The 9,789-nt window shown below is 31.8% G+C and overlaps 1 protein-coding gene across 1 annotated transcript; it reads right to left on the reverse strand.

The window, feature by feature from the left end:
* Positions 1-647: 647 nt before the first annotated feature.
* On the reverse strand, positions 648-4,648 carry LOC132728075 (uncharacterized). The gene is made up of 4 exons (XM_060713687.1): positions 4,196-4,648; positions 2,701-2,900; positions 2,240-2,378; positions 648-799 (listed from the first exon to the last, which is right to left on the reverse strand). The coding sequence occupies exons 2-4, from the start codon at positions 2,782-2,784 to the stop codon at positions 720-722; spliced, it is 303 nt and encodes a 100-aa protein (XP_060569670.1). The 5' UTR covers positions 2,785-2,900; positions 4,196-4,648; the 3' UTR covers positions 648-719.
* Positions 4,649-9,789: the final 5,141 nt, after the last annotated feature.

Genomic DNA, 9,789 nt, shown 5'->3' on the forward strand with positions numbered 1-9,789 from the left:
ATGACCTGCGACTAATTAGACACAGTTCAGATGAAAGAGGGCAAGCTGACCTGAATGTGAAAAGACAAAGTTCAGGAGGAAGCAGGCAACATGACCTGGATATGGCAAGACAATGTTCAGATGGGTGCAGGTTAGATGACTTGCGACTGATTAGACACAATTCAGATGGAAGAAGACAACATGACCTGACTTTGATTAGACAATGTTCACGTCGAAGAAGGCAACATGACCTGAAAGTGAATAGGCTTTGGTCTGATGGAAGCGGGAAAGATTACTTGTGACCGACAAAACAAAGCAGGCAACATGACCCGTAAATAATTTCAATGACATGATGTAAATATGATTATACAATCTTCAGATCAAAGCTGACAATTTGACCAAAGTTTCAATATGGGACGAACATGTGTGCATTTTTGATAAATTAATACATATCATCCACTCATTATTATATATCTATCTGTACTAAGGTGTTCAAAGACCTACCGTGTAAAACATCTCATAAACTTTGTCTCGAATTATTGAAGATAGCTTACCGTGCTGTTTATTGCAATATCATATCTTTCAAAGTCTACGTCTTCTTTGCATTTATGAGGCAACATAAGTGGGACAACTGTAATGTATCTATGCACTTCCATCTCAAATGCTTTGAAAAAAGAGCAATTACTTCTGTCTTTAAATGTCGGAAGTCGCTGTCTTCCAATTTCCCTGTCAAACTCATTCTAAAGCAGCTTCTGATGTTGTGGATAATTCAGTAATATCAACATTGTATTTGAAAGAACTGACCAAGTTGTTGTGATTCCTATAACATGGTAACAAATAAAAAATTCTTGCAGGATTAAGTATGGTGGCATATTTCTGCCACCAGATAACCATATAACTAACTAGTTAATAAATAGGTTGACTTGTTACGTTTCTTGTTAACCTCTGAATTAACTAGTCGGTTATAAGGTTATCTGGTGGCAGAAATATGTCACCATAAATAACTATACAGTAAGGTAAAAATAAAAAGTACAAAAGGGTACATACAACTTTGGTTTTGATTTTACTATTGTGAAAAGTTTTTTTCTTGTCAAGTCATACGCTAGAATTAAGGTTACTAATGTAATAGTAAATGCTACTCAGCCAGAATGTGGTCTGTATTTAGCCGTATCAAAATATCTCTCAGATGTTGACTTGAAAATTTTAAAGTGGTAAGGTAGCAGCTTAACTGTCAATGTTACTCATTCCTATGCAATATTGGAATCCCATCAGTAAATGAATATATCAATTATTTTTACTTCCTTGAAAAATATTTAACCTCAGACAGTAAGTAACCTGGTGATTTTTTAAAGTTTCTTTCTCTATGATTTTTGGTATATACATCGTTTCAAAACTTTAATGCCTATAATCATTTAAAGATCGCCGATGTTGATTGAATAAAGGCATAGAATGGCAATCATGCAAGTGACTTATGCCTGGTGGTTATTTTGTCGCTGACGGTAAAAAACGAAAATGAGCGGATAAATACGTGTATTTACGATTATGTAAAGCTGAGAAAGTAACTTCTGTTTTGTCGGCGTATACACGAACAATGAGCATTACGCATGTTATGATGAACACTTGATATTGCTACTATCAGAAAAACAGTTAATGTGTTGTCGTTTAACCGAATGCATTTTGTTGAAATACCTTCTAATGTTAAATCGGCAAACTCAATCCAAGAATGCAACATTGGAGTTTACATACAAAGAAATACAACTGTATTTTGTCCGTAAACAAACTTTTCAACTCTGATCAACAAGGCTGGATGTTTGGCAACGAATAGCCACCATAGTCATACACCCCTATGTAAGACAAGTCGCGTGCTTTAAATGAGGTCTTTGCCGCGTGCCTTTAATGAATGAATTGCGTTTTTATGATAACTTCATTTTACCGTTACGAAATAAGTTTGCGAGTTCATACACTACAATAAGAAAAAAAGAGTGCGTAATGAGAATATCAGTTTTCCTAATTTCTGTTCTGAAAACAATTGATATGTAATATGCAAGCAAAAGAATCAAAAACCGGCTGTCGGTACAGACGGGAATATGTAGCTCTCGGTAACCTGTTGCGTTGAAACGCGGCAGAGCCTCGTTACTGCCGTAAACCCTCGAGCTAGATATTCTGGTCTATTCCGGCAGCCATTGTAAGATTCTAATAATCTGTAATACATATTATTTCTTTATATCATCACTTTATTAAATATCATAATAATGTTTACCCCCATCTATTATGTCAATCACTTGTGCTATAATTGTATCGTCCGTAAAGAAAACGTCCGCTCCACCCTCTTTTTGTTGATTCTGTTCCTCGAGAAATACATCTACGATACCACGGACTTTTCCTCTAACGAATGATCTCTGTTATAGAAAATAAGCACAACATCAACTCAAAATTGTAAACGTGTACTAGATGTGAACATCTTGAAAATAAGTGTTAATGAAAATATGCCTATTCCTTTTTTGGCAAGATGCATGAATTTCAACATATTATTTAACTTTCCACTGTCATTTATACATTGGATATTTAAACACATTGTCTTAAAAAATAGAATTGTCATAATATCTTTTTGAACATATACAATTGTTTCAATTTAATTTTCTAAAGTGATACATAGGTGAACATCAATCTATCAAACAGTATCAATTTTATAAACCATGTAAAATATGTAAGAAAGCAAACCTTCACATCGTGAAAATATTTCTTGACAATTTTTGCATTAACAGCCTTTGCTTTTACGAATTCGTTTTTGTACCTTCCAGGCATTTATCGTACAAACGGTAACACTGACATTATGAAGTTTACATAAGAATTGAAACGTGTATTTCATCCAGGAACATGTTCTTTTCTTTTTCATCGTCTAGAAGTGGTTCACCAATCAACTGTAAAACATCAAAAGAGTTGCTATTTTTATATCAAAGATACTAAATGTACCAAGCATAACCTAATTTTAATTGCATATCAGACAGGATTTATCTACAGTTTACACCGGTACTGGATAATCCTGTCTTACACTCCCACCCCACCCCCTATATAAGACAAGTCACGTGCTTTAAATGATGTCATGAAGTTGTGAATTCATACGACACTATAAGATAAGAAATGGATAAATGAAAATTATGTTCGTTATGTCTTAACTAATTATGATTTATATGTCATATGCAAGAAAAAGAGAATCAAACACCGGTTGTCGATATCGGCACGCATATAAGCTCGGTAGAGCATCGTTACCGCCGTAAACATGACACTCGGTCCGTAGCGGCAGCCAGTGTAAGATCCTGTATTATTTGTCACACTAATGAATTAAGTTGATGAAAAAATAACATATTCCGCATTGCATGTTTTACAACGATTTAATTTGTATAAACTTCGATAAGAAAGAGCAATACTTTTACAATTTACTAAACTTTTTAAAGTAGCATATAGAGGATATTCAAGTATTGTTTCTATAAAATACTGTATTTATGTTCATCGAGAGGTAGCCATATGTGAAATATTAAAAATTTTTATCACAAGATAAAAAAATAAATCCTGTATGTATAGAAAAAGCTTGAATTGTGTGTTTATTAGGTACCTTGTCTCTTTTTTGACTTTGCAATTCTCAAGACTTCTCATTTATTTTTGTGTATTGACTGAATTAAAAAAGAAGTTATCCAGCAAGTTACCAGTGAGATACGTAAATTTTGTTTCACTGCAGTGAAAAATATTTTTAAAGTGAAAATACGGAAAATGAAAATAGAATTACGCATTTTCTTTCATCAATATTTCTCAATATTTCATTTATAAGTTTACAATCAACATGCATATTAACACTGTCATTTCAAAAACCGATTATTAATGGAGGAAAATGTTAAGTACCGTATATACCCGAATAGTAAAGTCGTTAGAGCAGAAGCATAATGTTGCTGATACGAGGTTGTTTCTTTTCTCTACTTAATAGGAATGCGATGAGGCATTTCAATATAACTGGCTATTAAGTTATATTACTTTATAGAAAACAAAATCTTTATGGGAGACCATGTGTACGCGGTATGGTATCTCAATAAAGTCTAGTTTAGACTACATATTTTGCTTCACCATATGACATAACTATTTCTATACATAGACAAGATAGCGATTGTTTTGTATTAATATCACATGCAAACGAACTGAAACAGAACAAAATAGCAGAACCTACCATCAGTGACAGAACATTTGAGATAGACTGAAATATTAAGGAAACACATTCAAAAATATTCTCATCCTCAATTCTCGTACGTAAATTAGATAATTCAGTCATGACGTTATTCTCTAAATCCAGTAGTCCACTTCCATAGGCATGCAAAGCTTGCATAACATGTTTCCTTGCAGTTCTATGAAACTGTCCTGTCCCATCAACCACAAAACCTAAAGCTTTGCTATTGCAAGCAAAGTGTTTTCCGTAAAATAACTCAGATCGATCATTAAAAATGTGCTTATATTTATCACCTCCGAAAGATTTTCTAATAACCCGCTCACTATTCAACACTATAAATTTATCAAAAAGTAGTTTAACTTGGTATATTTCACCATATTGTTCTGCGTATTCTGAAAATTTAATATGCATATTCTCGTCATCAATTTCCATGATACTTCCAAGTATAGGCTGTCCTTTTGGTCCGACGAGCGCTTTTCCATTTCCTTTCTTTCTTTTACTAAATAAAACATATAGTAAAAGCATTCCTAAAGCAAAACAAAACAGTTCAAGCTCCATTTTTTAAACAGTCCAGTACAGTTTTAATAACTTGTTTTTTACGCTTAAGTTACCGCAGTATAACACATTTATCGTGACCCTGTACAATAACAAACGAACATTGATAAGATTGTAAATTGTGTGTAGTTGATCATTTGAGGTCACTAACCGCTTCGTTGGTATAATGGGAAGTTTAATTGCTACAGGTTTATTTCAAAATCAAAACACATTTATAAATCATTAGCTAAATATCATTTTATAACTAGTTAGAACGTTATATGTCGCCTCATAGCATAATCATATACAAGTATATCATGTTGACAAATACGAACGAATAGAAATGTAGCATGATAACACGTTATAACATACAATAACATTTTTAAGCTGCACGCCTCAGGATGAGCAAAATTATTTCGATAAAATCAAACCTGAGAAAAATTTACTAAGATTTTGGGAAAGGTATAAAGATTCAAAATTCTAGTAATAATTGACATGTTATATGCGATTAATGACCGATTTTTTTCAGTATTAATAACTATATTTCTTCTACGTTACTAACGCAGTTAGGGCTATTTTTGCATATTGTGACCGTTTTATAGTAATTTACATAGGTTGTAAGTGCCATTCATAATATGTAAATTGCATTCATTTGGTAACTTTACAATATTATACTGTTAAATACATTTTCAAATTTTCATGAAAATTTACATGAATCTGGATAATATTGCAGTATAGTAACATAACAACCAAAATTACTATATATAAAACATAGACTGTGCATATAGTATTGTTGCTACATTACAAATACGTGTAATTAAATAGATAATTAAAGGACACAACATTCAGCCTGAATCAAACAGAGGGTTAACCCTTGGCTCCTTAGGGTCAACATATTCAGTAATTCATAGGTGATACAAACATAAGTATTTTATAACAGTACAGTGCAGTACAGTACAGTACAGCACAGCACAGCATATCACAGCACAGAACAGCACAGTACAGTACAGTATAGTATTTATAATAGTATGTAATGTATTTACAATAGTATAGTATTTATAATAGTCACAACCGATACAAACTAGCTACAACCAATAAACCTTTTACTTCCAGTAGGCGGAGACCACCAGTTCCCTCCGATCTGTAAACATATTGTATAATATACATTATAAAATGTATTCAATGCATTATATAATAAAGCACTTAAAAGAGTTTATCTATTATCACCCAACTTTTATTTATTATGGGAATTAAATGCATCTACATCTGTCATGTAAAGCTATTTTTGTCATCTCCTTCACCTGCCATGCACTCCATGACATTAATAGTATTCAGGTAATCGTGGAATTTCTATTATTTTTGTTGTTGTTAAGCATTAGACTTCTCCATTCATACGTTGAAAATGATTCGCATGCTTTTTGAAATAGTATATTCATTTTGTTTAATACTTTTCACACACCATGATACTTTGTTATATGTTCAAAATGATAATATGGCTATAATCGTAAGCAGTAATCGTCAATTTAATACTACGCATGTTACTTCATTTATCCCTTTTCCCTCTTATTTTAGTTTTTTTTTTCATCTTTAACACCAATACTATCAATTTTAATTACTTGTTCATTATAAATTTTCTAGGGCCATCCAGAGACAATAATTATTTCAATCAAATAACATTGGTAAAAACTAATACACAATTCATTCGAATAATAAAATAAGATTAGACACTATATTTGAATTTGTATCAGTTATTTCTATTACAAATAGTCATAACAATACCCAAAGGCAATATTTGTTGTATGTTAACTTTGTTTGAATATATATTTCTTTTCCCAGTTATGTGTTGACTATTCCAACTGCTTATACTCTTGTTTATAAATTTCCACAATCACATGGTATTGCAGTATTAAATATTTTGTAATCTGTGTCTTCCAAAGTAAGAGTATATTCTCTTCTGTTGTGTTCCATGTACTACGGATTGAACACTGTTTATAAAACAATTGTTTATTGGTATTTATATTGACTACTACTCGCAAATGCAAAATACTGCCAGATTATCTCCGTATTTGATGAATATGAGTTAGATTTGAAGACATTTTTTTATAATTGTGCTCGTTGTTATTTTCTTGAGAAACATTTAACCATTAGCTTATCGGGCACTTAGGTGTTTTCCATACTCTGCATATGCCCTGTTAGCGTCCTAATATACTTACATTTAATATTGTATGGATCAATAATCTTGAGAGTTTATTTACTTTTTAGCAGTTTATCTATTTATTGCTACGCACTCAAAGGCGTGGAGCTATTTGTGTTGATTATATTTTTTGTCCATATACCCGATTTTTATTAGTTAATCCCTTCGATTAACAGATAAAAATAAATTCGGATGCAAGAATTCCTTTCGATTTCTATTATGTACAGTCATATATTGGTTCCCATTTGGTGATTCCAAGTATGTCATATCAATGGATGAGAACGGGAACAAATTTCATTATTAAAGACAAATTGAAAAATAAACTTAAATTTGGAAAATTATTTCTAGCATGTGTATCTTCTACAGGAACTTACTAATTATTTGTAGTACACAGTGGGTTATGTATGTATTTATTGTTGTACATGAATTTGAATGCTATTAATAGATATGACCATCATATTGTGAAAGTCCGGAAATCTATTTACGGTCATTTGTTTCGCGCTATGGGCTGGAGAATTTTGCAGAAAATGAAATGCAAACACATTCAACCATAAATTTCAATGTTCATAAATTTATCGAAAAAATGTAAGTGGGCCATGTTGACTGTTGTAATATTATAGTTTTAACATTTTGGAATGTTTTTCCGTAGTATTTTTTTTTTTTTTTTTGGTTTTTGGTAAATGAATAGCTCCTTTCTTTTTTACGACCGTATTTGCACTTTTGGCATTTCTTTTACCATCGACTCTGATTTCCCGAATTTTTGCTTGACGAAGTTGATTCTATTTTGTTTGAAGGCAATCGGTGGTTTGAGTGGAATGTTGATTTGCCGATTACTGTGACATTTTAACAACAAAAACTTTCGTCTGCAATTTTAACATGAGCTGTCAAACTTGGACGAGGATTTTGAAGCAATTTACCAAATAAAAGATTGATCTCCCATTAAATCAATTAACAATAGCTCTTTTTTATAATCAATGTCAAGAAGCTTTTATATATTTGACTCGTATGAACATGATGTTAGTGAATTTCCTCATATCTGTCTAAAATCAGGTAACAGTCTTCCATTGATAAATAATGTTTCAAAATATGAACATGCAATGCAGATTTATTTATGATTTTTAATGTACCATTATTTTTGTTAACGCGTATATCAAAATAAAATCCTGAATTTGGTCGTTTTGAAATTCATCCCAATCCTTATAATTCACGTGTGTGTTCTACTTTCAGTATTTATCTGGGACTTAGAATATAGCCACTGTATCCAAGGTATTAAAAGAAACCATTTTTATTAATTTGACATGAAATAAATGCAAGTAATATAACTATAATAACTAATTAATTTATTCAAATGATTATTACAAAATGATTCTATCTTATATGCTTAGTCGGTCTCTTAATCATTTTGGTGTGACTTTCCAATATGTTTTGTAAGCATGCTTTCTCTTCATATTTACCTTTTAAACAACGTTTTGAATATTGGAAAATCTTTTTCTTTAAGCTAAAAGTCTTGTTGATTGTATATTAAAGCGAAGGTTTTGTTAATTGTGTGTAAGCCATATCTATAGCAAAAGATATATAGAATGAACGAAATGCAGAAACGAAAGTGATGAAAGTTTTAACCCAATAATTATTTGATAATCATATAATAAGTTTGGATTATTTTGTGTTGAATTCTGAATCGCACGTACTAAATTACATAATTACCCGGAGTGCCCCATATAAAGATGAAAAATTGTTAAAGAGAAATAGTTATTTCCAAATTTATTTTATAAAGTGTTAGGCTATCTTTAGGGATTCTGTTTTACTTCTTTTTTATGCTAAGCTACTGTATAGAACATCTCAATTCATGGTTGCTTTCTACGATTTTACTGTCAGTTTCATTTTGTTTCGTACTGTTTTGTGGTGTAATTTAAATATGACGCACCAATTAGTTGCTTTTGTCACATAAACCGCGGCGCAGGAGTGTAATAAAGCCATTTAATAAAAAAACGATATTACACTAGTGTAATAACACTTTAACGTGACGTCATTTGCGCTATATAGAAACACCGCGTTAAAGCGCGCTAATGTAAGCGTTACACTACGGGGGCGTCATTGAAAAAATACTCATTTTAACAGTTCACTGTTCCTATTTTGAATATGTGATAAATAGAATGTTATATTCGTGTAGATTCAATACTAAATTTATTGAACACGTTGAATGAAACAATATTATGCTCGCCAGAGGCTCGCATATTATGATTTTATTCAACTCGTTCAATAAATTTAGAATTAAACTACACTCATTCAATATCCTCTATTTAATTGATATTCAAAGCACTGTTCAAAAACGCAAAATTAGGACGATTTATCGGGTAATTATAGATAAAAAATGTTTTACTGACACATTATGCACAATTTAATGATAACTCTGATATCTTATTATTTGTTTACATTTATGCAATGGAAATCTTGAAAAAGAGCAATCCCTCTCGGAAGCAGTAAAATAAGACTAGTGTACGAAAATTAATTGCAGACCCGGTTTGATCAAGCCTCGAGAAAAAGAGTAAAATTGCGTCATCTCTCACGCCCTCGAGCACCTGTTTAAGCGGTTTTAAATCTTCAACAACTCATGTGCTGGTATCAATGATCCTGAAAGACGAGAAAAATAAACCAACACTGAAATGAAGTAGGGAGTTACTTTAAACAGCTGCTACACGGCACGTGAATCCTGCTGCTGATGAGAGGCAAATAATTATGAAAAGGGTAGATCACCCAGAAGAATTAAAACAACAATATAATATGAAATTGCTTTTAAACTGTAATCGACCCAACAGCCCCATTTATCCAATTCATATGCTCTGTAGACCACCGTTATATCACTAAATAT

Source organism: Ruditapes philippinarum, unplaced genomic scaffold, assembly GCF_026571515.1.
Source record: "Ruditapes philippinarum isolate M1 unplaced genomic scaffold, ASM2657151v2 ctg3747_1_1_1_1, whole genome shotgun sequence".
Lineage (NCBI taxonomy): Eukaryota > Metazoa > Mollusca > Bivalvia > Venerida > Veneridae > Ruditapes > Ruditapes philippinarum.

What these genes read in the sequence shown, in the direction of transcription:
- LOC132728075 (XM_060713687.1), bottom strand. Translation starts at nt 2,784, where the DNA reads ATGCCTGGAAGGTACAAAAACGAATTCGTAAAAGCAAAGGCTGTTAAT. An exon ending in AATATTTTCACGATGTGAAG is followed by an intron (nt 2,379 to 2,700) that starts GTTTGCTTTCTT and finishes TTTCTATAACAG; the next exon opens with AGATCATTCGTTAGAGGAAA. An exon ending in GATTGACATAATAGATGGGG is followed by an intron (nt 800 to 2,239) that starts GTAAACATTATT and finishes ACCATGTTATAG; the next exon opens with GAATCACAACAACTTGGTCA.